The 15,533-nt window shown below is 41.0% G+C and overlaps 4 protein-coding genes across 4 annotated transcripts; 2 read left to right on the top strand and 2 right to left on the bottom strand.

Annotated features, from left to right (window-relative positions):
* Positions 1-192: 192 nt before the first annotated feature.
* On the bottom strand, positions 193-1,258 carry MCYG_00934 (conserved hypothetical protein; the record flags this gene model as incomplete). The annotated part of the gene is made up of 3 exons (XM_002850784.1): positions 193-231; positions 279-308; positions 407-1,258. The coding sequence occupies 3 exons, from the start codon at positions 1,256-1,258 to the stop codon at positions 193-195; spliced, it is 921 nt and encodes a 306-aa protein (XP_002850830.1).
* Positions 1,259-3,502: 2,244 nt separating this feature from the next.
* Positions 3,503-4,699, top strand: MCYG_00933 (conserved hypothetical protein; the record flags this gene model as incomplete). The annotated part of the gene is made up of 2 exons (XM_002850783.1): positions 3,503-3,556; positions 3,614-4,699. 2 exons carry the CDS (start codon positions 3,503-3,505, stop codon positions 4,697-4,699), a joined length of 1,140 nt encoding a protein of 379 aa, XP_002850829.1.
* Positions 4,700-8,254: 3,555 nt separating this feature from the next.
* MCYG_00932 (conserved hypothetical protein) lies at positions 8,255-9,254 on the bottom strand (the record flags this gene model as incomplete). The annotated part of the gene is made up of 4 exons (XM_002850782.1): positions 8,255-8,275; positions 8,320-8,419; positions 8,500-8,581; positions 8,702-9,254. 4 exons carry the CDS (start codon positions 9,252-9,254, stop codon positions 8,255-8,257), a joined length of 756 nt encoding a protein of 251 aa, XP_002850828.1.
* A 306-nt stretch (positions 9,255-9,560) lies between these two features.
* On the top strand, positions 9,561-12,011 carry MCYG_00931 (cysteinyl-tRNA synthetase; the record flags this gene model as incomplete). The annotated part of the gene is made up of 14 exons (XM_002850781.1): positions 9,561-9,823; positions 9,864-10,039; positions 10,111-10,169; positions 10,192-10,296; positions 10,329-10,452; positions 10,474-10,526; positions 10,552-10,678; positions 10,708-10,798; positions 10,820-10,919; positions 11,010-11,133; positions 11,187-11,358; positions 11,396-11,452; positions 11,614-11,722; positions 11,766-12,011. 14 exons carry the CDS (start codon positions 9,561-9,563, stop codon positions 12,009-12,011), a joined length of 1,806 nt encoding a protein of 601 aa, XP_002850827.1.
* Positions 12,012-15,533: the final 3,522 nt, after the last annotated feature.

The following is a 15,533-nucleotide window of genomic DNA, read 5'->3' as shown; positions in this document are numbered from 1 at the left end:
AAAGGGGAGGAGCTCAAATTGTACACCGTGGACCTTGAGATCTAAGGCCACTTCTGTTCCCTGGTTCTATAGCCTATTCTTCTATTAACATCCTAGGAGCTCGAGAGTTGTTACAGATTGGTGGAACATAACCGTAAAAGAATGGACAAAGTGAGGGTGTATTAGTTATATTTAATAAGTTAATCATCTATTTCATTGATCTAAATTTATATTCCGGGTATGCCAATAAAGCTACACCACGTTTGTGAGAAACGGGGAAGTATATGTACAAGATATACTGTAGCGAGCGCGAGGACTAAACCCGACATCTTTACAGGCAGAGTTTGTTAGTGAATAAAAAAAAAATAATTAAAAACTAGGTAGCGGAAAGAAGTAACTTGTAGACGAACGCAGCTGATGGACTTACCTTTTCAAGCCATGTATGAAACCAAATCCCTGTCATGAGTAACATCCACAGAGATAGGCCCACTATCGTCCAAACGAAATTTTGAGAGAGCTCAGCAAGAAAGGGCGATATATCGTTAGATCCACCTTTTCCAGCTTGGGTTTCCATGGTGCCCTGGGTTCCCTCCCCAACACTTTTACCATTGTTGCTAATAATGGTCGACAGTTTTGAACCCAGAATCTCAAATATTAAAAATGCACTTGCTAAAACAAGCATAAATGCATGTCCGCTCACGTCGTGGCCACCTTCCCAAGTACCTCCCGAAGCTTTGCACGACACTGAGCTTAGAACCAAAGCCGGGTTTAAGCCTGGCCGTGATGGATCTTCAAGCAGCCCCTTTTGTTGGATCAATTCGCATCTTCCACCGGTTGCAAGAAAGCCGCGATCAATGATGGGGGGTCCAAAACACCATTGTGTTGTCAAGATCCAGGAAAAAGTAACTATAGAATAACGAAAGAGGGCTTGTCCAACGCGTCTCAGACGACAATCTGCGGATATCCTTTTACTGATGAATGCTTGCTGCGTTAAAAGAAGGGATAGAAACGCCAAGCTCATCCAAAGCCATCCGATCTTAACGAAATATACGTTGAAAACGTTTCCCTTCCGGGCAAAATAATTAACCGGTTCTGAGGTCTGCGAACTTATTGACGATGGGCTCGGAGGGTTCGCGGTTGGCGATATCCGAGAGTACACGGAGCCCACAATGAGAGTTATAGGGTAGATGGCAAGCAAGAGTGCTGGTGGCTGTGAGTGAAGGTGGATAGTTGGCGGTTTCGACATGGGCGTTTCTAATGCCACAGCTTGAGATACCATGTTTGCGAAGGGGGCGGAGGGGACCAACTATGGCCTTCAAGTGTGCGGATATGTAATGAAATCACAGGAAAAGTAGTGCTGCATATCTAAAAACTGTATAACCACATATCACTTACTGTAACACGGGATTTTTCAGGGTCTTAAGCAACGGCTGGTGGCACCTTTTTTTTTTTTTTTTTGATGTTGAAGTTAAAAAGTTGGATGTTTATGACGTTGCGATTATGCTAGCACGTGACGAGCTTTGACAAGAAAATAAAAATATAGCTTATATCGAGGTCGGTTTATTTTGTTATTTTATACACTGTTCCTTCATGCAGAGAAAGCAAGATAGAGAGAGAAGATGACAAGATGGCCCAGATGGAACGGTTTGTCACGCTAAAGATTGCTCGATTTGTTCGGACACAGCTCTCTGGATCACCGTTCTGGGTGCTGACATGTCCCGTTACCCTTGTCTATAGGGAGGAATTATTCAAGCCTTCAGACCTTCATGCATCTTAACACTATAGAAACGGCATAAGTGGTTGAGAGATAATCTATGTACCACCGGGATGAATCCGGTCTGCAATCCCGCTATTTTGGGGATGGAAAAGCAATACAGGCCCCTCCGAAAAACTCTAGGGCTCACAATGTATATATGCATCAAAGAACCAGAATTGCCGAGAAGCCTCATAGGCATCAATTCGATATCCCCTATGTCGCCACACCGTCTTAGCTTACTTCGGCTCTTATTGCTTCGCTGGTCGAGGCTGGATACACAGGTGCAACGCGTCTCCGCCCCTTGCAGCCAGCGTTTTCTCGAAACGCCGTTCACGCCTAAGCCATTCTCGAATCTAACCGGTGGGCCTCCAAAGATCTGAGATATCGTTACACTTTTCCCTGAAAGGGCTTAGCCAGGCTATGATGACAGAAGAGTGATACGGTGAAAAATCATCCCCACTCATCTCTTTCTTCTCTCCTTTTTCATGGTGAAGGATTTCCGTGGCTCCCGGCCATCTTCTCATCGGTAGACCGAAGATCGAATCACCGCTCATTACCATCTATTCAGACCACATGGTGACAGCCAACAAATCAACCCTGAATATCCTGGGGCCAATCTAAAGGCCTGCGTGATGGTTTCCAGTTAGGTGATGGAGCTTAACCCAATGCACCCTGCGTCACAAGTCCTGCCCCGGTGCTACAATAGCGGATCGTCGTGCACTTAACGGCAATTACAGGGTCTTGCCATTTACCATATCTGTTTGAAGGCTCTTTGAACAGTAATGGATAATTTCTGCAGCTACGCCGTTTGCAAACCCCAAGTCTGCAAATTTACTACCTGTTTCCTTGAAATTTTACCAGCTTCTAATGAATGATGTGCTGCAGCGTGCCACGCTTATACCGACCCTTGCCCTATGCTACGTACAATGCTAACTTCGCTCCCCTTCCCGGGGAGGGCTGTGTTTCCTTAAATATAAGAACGTCACTATATTTAAGATCATTATAGCGCAGTTCGCCACGCCCTTTGGTGCGTACGGAATTTGACCTGGAAAAAGAATTGTTAGGCATTTGCTACTTATGTAGCATAATAAGCTCTGGATGAAGCATACATTCGCCCTTGCAAACGCGCCGATAGCCACATAATCATTATTGGCTACCCAGTATGTCGGCAAGGGCAATAAGTTGGTGAGCGGGTGGCTTTGAAATGTACTCTCCTAGGCATCGACGGTACATTGACCGCCTAGTGTTTCCTTCCGCCTTTGAGGTATCCACACCACCCTGGCTTTGTAACGCCACGGCATGGTGACAAACAGCTTAACAACAGCGCTGGTTTCCCGAGCCTTAGGCTGTTGTTTCTTTTTAACTTTTGGCTTTTTATATTCTGTCTGCATATGCTCCGATTCCCCACAGGAAGGAATAAAACCTCGAATCTTCGAATAAAAGTATCACCGCCGTACTGCGCACGGATCATCTTGTTTTGTATCAAAAGGAAAAAAGAAAAGCAAAAGTCTGGGGCAGCCTATATATGCTGATAACCGATATAAGTACTGGGTGCAAAGTACATCCTGGATCTCCAAGTCACCCATCATCCCCATCTATTTTGATCTCCTTCAGCCAACCTTTTATCGGCTAGCTTTCCCTATACATTTCTCTTCTCCCAGAGCAGCATTAAGGAACTGAGATCATTTTACCTGCTTTTATTACATTCATAGCCCTTAGCTCTTTTAGCCTCTTACCAAGAAGCGGAACTTCCACTACTCATAATAGATGCCTTCAGAAGGTGTTCCCAAGTGCCAACGCTGTCGTAGAGACCACAAGAAGGTTGGATGACCAGTATATTGCCCCCTTATGCCCGAGAGTCTCTAACAAGGAATCTAGTGTTCTCCCGAGAACAGGCAATGGCCAGGGACAAAATGTGACCGCTGTGAAAACTATGGTTACGAATGTTCCGAAAATCTAATGGCCCGGAGGTCGTCTCAAAAAGATATGGATACATCACGGCCAGTTAGCCGTCTTATGGAAGTTTACCCCCATAATCGATTCTTTGGCTGCCACCAAGAGCTTTCGCGATCAATACCAGTGCGCCCTCATGTTCCTTCCGTCGGCGCAATAAACCATCAGACGCACTGCCAGTCCCCTTGGGCAGGGCTTTTCGACTACCTCAGAAATGTCGACTGGCTCAGCTTGACTTCTTCCAGTACCCCTATGGCCTCCAACCCCTTTTTTACCATGTTTCGGTCATCCATTTGTCCAGTCCCCGATATTTCAGCTACCCCCCTCGGGCAACGATTAATGTACCTGGAAACATTCGCGCAAAGCCAAAGATATATGCAGGATCCCTCAGTTGCCCTCTCTGCATCTCCGTTAGAGACTTCTATCAACCTCATAGCTGCGCGTTTACAGAGAGACTTTCCTCGAATAACTGTCATGTTTAGTTTTGACGAACTTCACGCTATTTGTGGGAACTATGTTCGCTACGGCTCTTACTGGAATGTATTTCGGACTGTCCTTCAGACCGATGAGATCCTTCTTGTTGATCCCGCCTTTTCGTTTGACATGGATATGCCAAAAACTACATTTGAGAGCGCCCAGCAAATATGGTTGTGTCCCGAGTTTGGACTAAAACAGTTCTGTCAGAAACTGTCCGGCGTTAGCCAGATGATATCTGATCTCGCTCGGACCGAGCAACATTCAGAAGCACGAGCATTCCTCGCTGCTAAGATACCAGACCGTATCGAAGAAGTACTTGGACCTCGGATTTCTCCCACCACAACACACAGCTATCCTTCTCCCTTCTTCCCACATGACACGGTGACGAGCTCCCCCGTGGAATTAACGGATGGAGATGTATACTCGCCTTCCACATCCGCAGGCGGCGACGGGTCCGATGACGGTTATTCACTAGATGGGAGGGGCTTCCAATCCATGGCGGAGAGTACCCGCTATAACGATACCTACTTTTAGGGTAATTAATAGTCTTACGATTTTCCAACGTCTCGGCACGGTTTGCATGGAAGGTGAGTGGCAGGGGAAATCATGACCATACAGTGTTTTCAAGATAGGTAATTTCCGGGCGTTTGAATTCTCTCTATTTTTTTCTTTTTTCTTTTTTTTTCTTTTTTTTTTCTAATTCTTCATGGGCGGATCTCTTTCTTACAGCAATCACTTTTGTCCCCTTAACGGTGCATAGGTTACTTTTTTATAGCTGGCTGAATAGAGCATTGGGTGGATAGCCAACGACTCTACCAACTCCGTGTCTTCTTGTTGCCAAAGCTGCTATTCGCCCGGTACAGGAAGGCGGGTTCATTCTGTATTTGTACGATGGATAAGAGTTGGTATGACTTGCAGTCTATCTGTGGCTCCGCTATTAATGTGGGATCCATGAGAGCCGACGCCATGCATCGGGAATATATTCCTGCTGGAATCATTTCCACAATCGCATCTACTCCGTGTATATGGAGTATAGGATGCTTTCAGGGGGAAAAAGATCTCATCATCATTCGATACCCTTTATACAGCGTGAGATCAGTCTAGACGAACAGGTGTATATAGGGGGGATTACCCTCCATTTTGAGATGGAATAACAAATTACTGGAAGTCAGGCTAGGGATAAAAGCGTCCGGCCTACATCCTAGCCACCACACCTAGTCTTTAGAATGTATCGGTATTTTCTACTTATTGGCTCCCTTGATTATATGATAGGGTAACGAGGTGACGGAAGGGGGGCGGCGTATAGGAGCCCTGATCTAATCCCTAGTTCAATGCATAATACTTAACTTACGGGATTTCTAGCTCGAAAACCTAACCGTCAGACCGGTAAATGAAAAAAAAAAAGGGAGGGAATAAAAACAAGGCGTAGGGAGTATAATCCTTACTCTCTCGCCAGCACTTCGCCAATTAGAGAGTACAATGAATCCCAAAGAAAACCGAACCCCCGCCACAAGAATTTGACGCTATGTATGCGCTAATATAATTACCCATGGATGCACCAGGCCGGCTGGAAAGTAATATATTTTCCTTTTTCATATACATATATGTATACGTTCTCTCCCTTCCCCCCCCTTTTTTTGGGTTAATGTCATGCAGGTATAGCGGGCCAAGCTAAAGGGGGCTGACCCTTGATACATGGTATTTGGTTTTCTATCACCGGCCAGTATTTACCCTGTCAGCTTCATCCAGAATGGCGGTACCTTACATGCTAAGGATCTATTCACAGCCTTTATTTTTGGATTAACTCCGCACAACTCAATCATGGATCAAAGTCATATGGAGCAGACTTGGACAAATTTCATATGAGTTATTGTAGGAGTTGGTTCTACAAGGAGTCGTATTGATGGTAAAACACGCAAGGCAGAGTTTCTCGTTAGCACTGTTTTTCCGGACAGTGCCATATTCTGAACTCGTTGTCCCGATATTTCCCCCTACAGTTGCAAGCGTGGTTCCTCAATCAAAAATAAGGACTAGGTACGCTGGGGTTGAGTATGTGTTCAGATTGCAGACGTATAGGTTCACCGCTAAACAGGCCATAGTACAGGTACTCTGAGGATATAAAATATGGTGGAAATGGCGGGTTTCCTCCCTTGGGACCAAGGTACCAGTCACGGCTTGGTGCATGTACGCCGCCTTTTTTGCCTGCGGGTTCTGTGCCATTTTTTTTTCTGGTGTGGGAGCTACATGCAGGAGATGTTACATATTTCTTTGGAGGGTATATGTATGTAATACCTCAATACTTATGAGAAGATTAGGGTGCTGGATTGTAATGTTACCGATAAATATTCCTAGGAAATGACTCGAGGAGCGCTCCGGTGGAATGGAACGTAGTAAAGAGAAATACATACCAACAACGAAATTAGGGGCGTTATGCAGGCAAATCGAGTCATAGCCTGGGCGATCATGTGGCAAGAAACGAAGGTAGCATGAAGGAATGAGCATGGGCGACATCCCTGAGGCCTGATAGGCAGTGTAGTTCTATTTTCAAACAAAGAAATGAGGATGAACAATACCTGGTTACCTTAGTCGGTGCAAACAGGGGATAAGACAGCGAGGGCATCCCTTGGGATGAGGTTTGTGTGATCCCTGTGCTCCGTACGTCGTGTTTGCTTTTTCCGTCCCGAATTTTCGGGACCAATTGGGATAGAATATCGGCAGCTGTAAGAGTGGGATCTGGGTTAAATAAGGGAAATGGAGAAGGATTGGGCGTCATTCCCTCCGAGTAACCCGAGTATTTCCCTTAAACTAGGTAGGTTAGGTAGAGGCATTATGGTAGTGTTGTTGATTGTCTGGAATCGTTCGGCACCCTGAGGATAATAGGGTATCCTATTACTCGAGCTCACAGATCATAGACCCCCTTGCTTTCCTCCCATGCACGCATGCTAATGTATGATACATGATCGCTTTCCCGTTCCTAACCCGTCAAGTCAAATGGTAGTTGTAAAGGATCGCCCGGTTGTCAAAATGTCGAGGTGCAGATGACCTATAGACAAACAGGCGGGTTTTTTCAGGAGTTGCACAGGGTTACCTCCCAGGAATCTGCTTAATCTATGTCACCCCGGATGCGTCTTGCTTTTCCCTATATGGTGGAGCCTTGCGCGCCTCATAAAACGTGGATTGGTGAGACGTATTCTAGGACCTTGAGATCCGTCAAATAGAACCTTTAGCTGTCCAAATAGGTGCTACGTACCTCATCTACCAACCTCTTGACAGACCTTTTCAAGCCTCTTTCAGTAATAAAGTTCAAGTCGGCTACTGAAGAATGGCTTTCCAGACCCGTCGGGTTGGAAGATTTCATGTAGCGTTGTTGGCGCTGGTGTCAAAGGATGATGATATACGATTCTAATTGCGCCCCTTGACCCAATAGCCTGGCTGCCCGGGCCGGTTGTGCTAGTCCCGCCGCCAATCCACGAATCGTCTTGTCCTTTTGTTTCTCGAGATATGCCAGTTTCCTCGTTTTTGACCGTGTGACTGACAGCTTTCAACCCCTGTGAATAAAACTTAAGTAGCCAATAACCGATGCTTGATCGGAATTTATCCTCCTGTTACTCAGAATGTGGGGAGAAAAAGGCGAATATATGATGCCTTGTAGCAAGAACTTCCAACTTGGTGAAAAAGTATAATTTCGGGGATAATTATAGCCCGAGCTTAAGATGCAAAGGCCTTAAACAGAGCCTGGTGTGTATCTTGTAACCCCATTGATTAGAAATGAAAACGTCGTCTCACCAAATGTGTCAACAATATATACGTCAAAAAAGGGGAGAAATCATGCCATTATCGTTAAAATAAATGGTGGAGTAGTTTCGGAGACTGTATACCACCGCATTTGAAGAAATTTTCGTCATAATAGTTATAATATTGTTGGATAAAACGTTCCCGTGGCCCCTGAAGCACAGCCTCTCCAGACACAAGTCATCATTGCTCATGATAAATGTTGGTAAGAAGTTAGGTAGGTCAATGTATCGGATCACAAAAAAATCCGGTACCTTGGTGCCACAAAATAAAGGAACAAGAAAAGTACCAGACATTTTAGTAGATGCCATATTTTCCCTGTAAAGCTATTGCACTTAGATCGACTTTGGCTTCGGGCTAACCTCAACGCTAGCTGTTCCCAAGGAGTTTACTATCTCCTTCCCATGGTGAAAAGTTGCGATGGATGGAAATACAATCCATAGTCCACTAATGACAATATGACTGTAAGCGAGGTTACACAGATTCAAACCAATGGCATTTCACGTGTAGACAATGTCCTTGTGCAATTAATTGTGACTCACTTTGGTAAAATCCATAGGAAGATTAAAGTAAAGAGGTCATTGTGTCCGACGTTATCATATCCAGAGTATACCTCATTGAGTCCTTTTATTCTATAATCAGATATAATCCATGTATCCAGGGAAGTATACATTCACTATAGATGGATATCCAGGATATAAACGTGTAGGAACCAAGTACCAAGCCTTGGTTCGGAGAACTCACCATAAAGTACAGTTTTGCTCAAGGTCATGAGGCTGGCGCTAAAGACAGCCAGTAATGCACAAGCACCTGCCGTCCCTGTCATAGATTTTTTCTGCATGACAGACCATCCATTTGCCTTGTTGGAGGTCTTACCGGGATTTCGGGTAACAGAAACCGGCTTCGCTTGGGTCCAGACAACGACTATATAATAGATATATAATGCCGTCTCGATAAGGTTCATTGTAGCTTGTGCGGATGTGAAACCATTTCGAGAGTTGAAAGCACGCCAGCCATACATGTAATCAATTGTCCCGTACAAAGCGTAAGGAGACCAGAAGTGGTGGTAGACCCCTCCAGGCATACTATACGGCCGCAAAAGGACATACCCTGTATCCCATATGACCACCGGAAGTGATATCATCAGCCATAGCTGCATAAGGGGTGATGGAGAATGAGCCCATTGGCTTAATTGCTTGCGTGTAGCCATTTGACGTTGCGCATCCGAGCCCTTTGATGAGGTAGAGCTAGCAAGGGCAGGAGGAAAGTCCTCAGGGTGTTGACGTGTGCCCACCATTGTGAAAAAGGTTCTGATGTTTTGAGAATAATTTCAAGTGTACTTTCATGAAGTTGGCCACTTCGATCGTCGTAGTTATAGATGTTTGTTTAATTCTCATGATTGAAGTTGGAGTAAATGTGCGGGCAAATCACATGACTGCCGAACTACGTTAGTTAAGATGATGACTCATCTTGTGAATTGAAGAAAGGGTGCTTACATAAGATTATTTCAATGACCGCAACGATGAGTCTTCAAACAAATTCACATTTCGGATAAGCAGCTTTGTTGGGATGGACCGTCTACCTATCCAAATTGTACCTTGTCATGTCTAAAAATATGGAACTCCTTGACCCAACCCAAGTTCCTTTTTATCCCCATTGTCTCGAATGGCTAGAAGGTTACTTCGTAAGCTTGTGGGCCAACTGTATATGTTGGACCACAAGGGACAAAAGGCCTGATGTCCAATGGGTACCATTGGAGATGTGTGCGAGTCGAACCGGAGTGGATGACATAAGCCGATATTATACAAATGGCACAGTTGGCATTTTCAACTTTTGTGGAGAAACAATTGGCTCTTCTACGTTCCGGCATCTTACCATCGGACTTTAGACGGCAGACTGGGGGGAGGTATGCTTGTATTATCAACAGAGATGTCCTCCAAGGCAACAAGAAACCTGGATCTGCTGAAATCAAGATTAAGACGAATATCAAGAGCAGTTCACTGGCTGGAAGAGCGATAGCGGAAGCACTTAAGGAAATGAGAAACACTAGTCAACCAACAACCTATGGTATTATCTACCTCAGCTGAGGTAGATAATACCATTCAACCCAGCATAAACCCATCCAAACACATACTTGAAACGTCTTTATGAAGTTTGTAAAGATGTGCTCCTCATCTACCCGATTTGTTGTGGTTCATCGATTTGCAGTACAGTACTGATTCTCTCTATTTGAGACATTAACCAAACATTATGAGAGCCGGTTTATTGGCGATATCCGAAGTTTAAATGTTCTTAATCCGGATGAACTAACAAGGGTGGTCGCATACGTCCCCGAAATAGTCTAGTTTGCAAAGAAGGTCATTAAGAATAGCTTTGCTTCCTACTCCGGGTAGGCCTGTTTATTTTAATACTAATAAGTTTAAGAAACCATTATGCAAAATTAGAGCACCGGAATCGAAATAATACATCTTCAGACGGATGGAGAAAGTTCCTTAGCTAAAATCATGGCGATAAAGCTTTCAAAGAATTTTGTGCTCTGGAAGGCTTCCCGGCTAGGGGAACCAAGTTGGCCTAGCCCTTGGGGCAACAGATAGCCTGGATGGCATATCGAATGTTCCGCAATGACATCTGCTAAACTTGGCAACCACATGGACATTAATTCTAGAGGTATTGATCTTGCTTTTTCCCATCATGACAATGAAGTCGCCCAGAACGAAGTGTATTAAGGTAGGAATCAACGGGTTAATTACTTTCTTTACATTGGGCATCTCTTATTCAGGCTCAAAGAGCCCAAATCACTCCAAAATTTACTACCATCAGGGAGGTGCTTGCTAGAAGCACGTGAACCTCTCGGAGCCTGAGTATTATTTTTCTTGGTGGCTGGCGAGAAGGAATCGAAATCACAACTGATATGGTTGATACTTCGGGCATCCGAGAAGAAAAACTGAACAACTTTCTGAAGGCGAGAAATTTTACGGACTTGCAAGGACTGACACTTGAAGAACAAGCCAACCGTGGTGATTCCCTAACGAAATGCCCCAAATTAGCTTAGGACAAAATTTTCAGTGCTCTTTGCAACTTATTTGATACCCCTACTGCGATGAATGCCATACTGGAGTTAGCGTCTAGCTTTACTAGAGCCGAATCTTCGGGGTTGAATAGCACTATTTTTGAGAATGCTTCTAAGTGAGCTTCGTCAATGATGAATATCTTTGGGCTAAATGGTGACGCTTCGCCAAACAATCCAAAATCGGATGGACAGGTATTGGTGTTCCGGAATATGCAGCTATAATTGAATGCCCTTCCCACTACAAAGGATGCAATTCTTCAGCCTGCCATATCAAGAGCAGTATCTCTTGCGAAGATCTAAGTAGTTTTTTTAACTTAAGGGAGGGCCCTGAGTAACCTATACTGGATCTCGCACGTCCGTATGCTGAGCTTCTCGAAGTTTTCAAGGATAGAGGCGCATCCCCGAAAACTGATAAATCTGAGATAGTCTGAGACAGATCCAAAGCAGCTTTTGATGCATTGTAATCGCATCTGAGGCGTGGATCCGTCCTATCTTGGGGTTTACCTAGAAGACCGAGAAAATGAGCCTGCTATAATTGTGCACAGTAACTAGTGATCTCATCACAACCCGCCAAACGTAGGCTGAGCAAATGCTGTAGGCGCAGCAGTGAAGAGAGGATCGAGAAACGGAAAAAGGAAAGCTTAGCTTCCATGAGACGTTTCGGACTAGCGAGTTTGGTATGTGGCATGAGGGCAGTCTACCAATAAATGATTCAGCAGGGAATGCTACCACCAAAAGCCGTATCAAGAAACCCAGAAAGGATTGGGAAAAGCAAAGGAGATTGCACGAGTCGTGGTAGCCAGCAACTCTGAACGGCGTGCATGTGAAGGATTCCAACCCCCGTGGCGGTTGATGCTATTCATTAGCTATTTTCTTGAAGGTGTGAAGAGATACGGAGCACTGATCATCTGGTATACTGAAGCTCCTTTGGTCCAATTCATAACTGGTGCCAGTAATAATAATAATCAAAATAATAGAAGCTAGCAAGGTATCCATGGTGACTACATATATAGTAATAAAATGTCAAATATGCCATTCGGCCAAAAAGGCGAGCCCGCACTAATTGGTGGCAGGGAGACTGGTTATATTTTGACTTAAAATTCAAATGCCTAACGTGACTCACCACTAAATGCCCACCACCACTAAATGCCCAGCCTTTTGTAAATCTCTGCACCCCTCTACCACTTACTCGAAATACCTATAAAATGGCTAATAAGATAGCAATTGCTACTACGATTAAAGAATTAAAGTCGCAAGAGGTTCCTAATTACTTATAAACTATAAAAAAGTAGAATATCGATTAAAGAACCCTTGCGCGCCGTTATTAAGGCTAAATAGTATCCTATTCCGAAGTAGTATTAAAATATTATAAGACTCTTATAGATAAGTAAGAAGAAGTCCTCCTATAGTATATTAATCGATTAGCGGTAAGAGGTCTATCTCCTATACCTTAAACTATTCGAAATCTCGTATACGAGCTTATAAAAGAGCCTATAGGAGTAAATTAGGTAGCTAGGTTCTATAAGAGATATAAGGATCGAATATAATATCTCTATCTTCGTACAATTAATTAAAAGAGGTATATTACTAATAACTCTACGTATTTTAAATACTTCTATAAGTCTATAAGTATTATTTAATAGACGTTTTACTACTAAATATATATATACTAACTTCTTATTTACTTTTAATAGCTTAGGGATATAATTAAGAAATATAATATTACCCCGGATAATATTTATAACTTCGATAAGAAAGGCTTCTTTATTAGACTTAGATATACTATTAAACGTATTATCTCTCTCTAGACTCTTAAAAATCGAAGGATTAGTACTATTTAAGATAGATCTCGCGAATTTATCTCTCTACTTACTACTATTTCTATAGATAGTAGAAGAATTCCTCCTATACTTATTTATAAGGGTAAAGGAGATCTATAAGATACCTAGCTCGATAATTTTAATCCGGAAGAAGAAACTATATACTTTATAATATTACTAAATAGCTAGAGCAATAATAACTTTAGTTTAGTCTAGCTTAAGAAGATATTTAATAGGTATACGAAGGGTAATAGAGGTAGAACTATAGAAGGCTTCTTATCCTAGATAGGTACTTATCTTATATTAATATAAGATTTATTAACTACGTAGATCGAAATCGTATTCTACTTATTATTTTACCTCCTTATTTAACTCACCGGTTATAGCTACTAGATATTAGAGTCTTTAGTCTACTTTCTAAGGTATATACGTAGGAAGTTAACTACTTATTCCATTCTAGCTATAGATATACTTCAATAAAGAAACGTAACTTCTAGAAGTTATTTTATAAGGTATAGTATAAGGCTCTTATAGAGAAGAATATTAAGTCCGGGTTTAAAGTAATTAGTATTTATCCTCTTACCTCGAAGTAGCTTAAGATATTCGCTAATAACCGGCTAAAAACTCCTCTAAATCCTTATTCTATTTAGCCTATTCTTTCTATATCTATTATAGCTAAAAGCCTCCGTTGCGTTATTAGAAATATAAATCTACTATAGTTATCTAATTATACTAAAGTATCTTAACTTATTTGCACTAGTAAGAGGCTTATTATTAATAGGGAGCTCTTATTATATAAAAATAAGGCTCTTACGAATACTCTACGGCTTAAACGAATATAAAAGAGGAGAAGTAAAGGTATAGACTTATTCGATAAGGAATATACTAGCTAGGTTTAATTTTTTTCCCCTTCGAAGGTATAATAAGTAAAAGATCGAATAGCGGAAGAAGAGGCTAAAAAATAGGACAAAATTACTTAAGTAGACTGGGGCCGAGTCCGGGTTTTTTACTCGACTCGACTCGGTCCGACCCGGTCGAGTCGAGTTGGTATAAGCCTTATTCTTAACCCGGGACCGACTCGTCGAGCCGGTAGAAAAGTATTAACTTAACCCGTCGAGTCGGGTTAATACTTCTATACTAAGATTATTAGTTATTATACCTCTTACTAAGTTATCTTGCTTAGTTATTCTATTAGTTAGTATTTAATATACTCTAATCTATAAGTAGCCTAGTATATATTATTTTTCTATATTAAATCGATTAAAAATATAGAATACTCTACTACTATCTATACTATCTACGTATAATAATTAATACTATATTCTAATATAATTTATATATATATATATATCTTTAACTATAATATTTTATTTTTTATAGTAGAGGAACTCAACTCCGATCTCTAGCTTTAACTTTAGTTATATTTATTAATTCTCTAGATAAAATATATACTATATAGTATCTATTAAATATACTTAAAGTATAGATCGAATAATCTCTATAATACGTACTAGGTTATTAGTATAGTATTCCTCAAGTACTCGGCAGAATATAGGATAGAAGAGATATAGTATATCTCTATAGTTACCTATATACCCTATATAGTCTATCTTCTCTTTAATATAATTAAGTATCCTAGTAGCTATAGCGATATATTCTAGGCGTAAGTTTAGAAGCCGAATACTCTAATTAGGGTTATAGATAAGATAAGTATATATTATAAAATCCCCTATATTATTTATAAATAGTATACTAGTTAATAGCTATATAAAATATAGCTTTAGTATAGCTACTATAGTAGCTATATAAGACCCTTTAAAAGTTATAAAATTATTACTCTCGATAATAATACGACTAAAGCGACGTCTAGCGGCGTTATTATAGTTAATAAAAGTCCCTTTAATAAAAAACCCTTTCCTTATAGGGCCTTCGAGTAAAATATCTTAAATAGATACTACTTATTAAGATATCTATAAGAGATTATTAGATATTAACGATAAAGTAGTATCTCCTAGATAAGTTATAGTAGTATCTAGATCCTTAAATAGAGGATATAAATCGTAATACTTACGTATTAAGTTATCGTTTTCTATAGTATAATAGCTAATAATAAAAATAATATACGCTTTATCTAGTTAGGTATAATAGGAAGGATCTAATATATATCGATATATAATTATATCTCTAAAGGTAGTATTAGAGATAGAGTACTTATCGAATATTATATTACTATATATCGTTTCGTATAATAACTCTATAAAATAGATATTAAGAAGGCCTAGAGATAATAAATAATAGGCTAACTACTAATAGTAAACTTCTCCTAGTAATATATATATAAGAGTCGGCCTCTCCCTACGTACTTTATTACCGGATAATTGTAGACCAAACTTATATACTATATAAATAAGGTAAAGGGTATAAAGAATATTATTATCTAGACCTTTACTATTACTAAGGATACTAATTTTAATTACTAGTCGATATTAACGTTAATAGCTAAATATATTTCGCTTATACTATAATATTAAGCTAACTACTCTATTCTAATTAACTATTAGAGGTAATCTATAACTACTCTACTCTTCCTACTTATCCCCTAGAGTATTAGATACTTAGATATTATCTAAATTATATTATATTTTAAATATTAGTAACCGACGTATTAACTAAGATTAAAGATTAA

This window comes from Microsporum canis, genomic scaffold (genome assembly GCF_000151145.1).
Source record: "Microsporum canis CBS 113480 supercont1.1 genomic scaffold, whole genome shotgun sequence".
Taxonomy (NCBI): domain Eukaryota; kingdom Fungi; phylum Ascomycota; class Eurotiomycetes; order Onygenales; family Arthrodermataceae; genus Microsporum; species Microsporum canis.
This window is presented reverse-complemented; position numbering and strand designations above follow the sequence as displayed.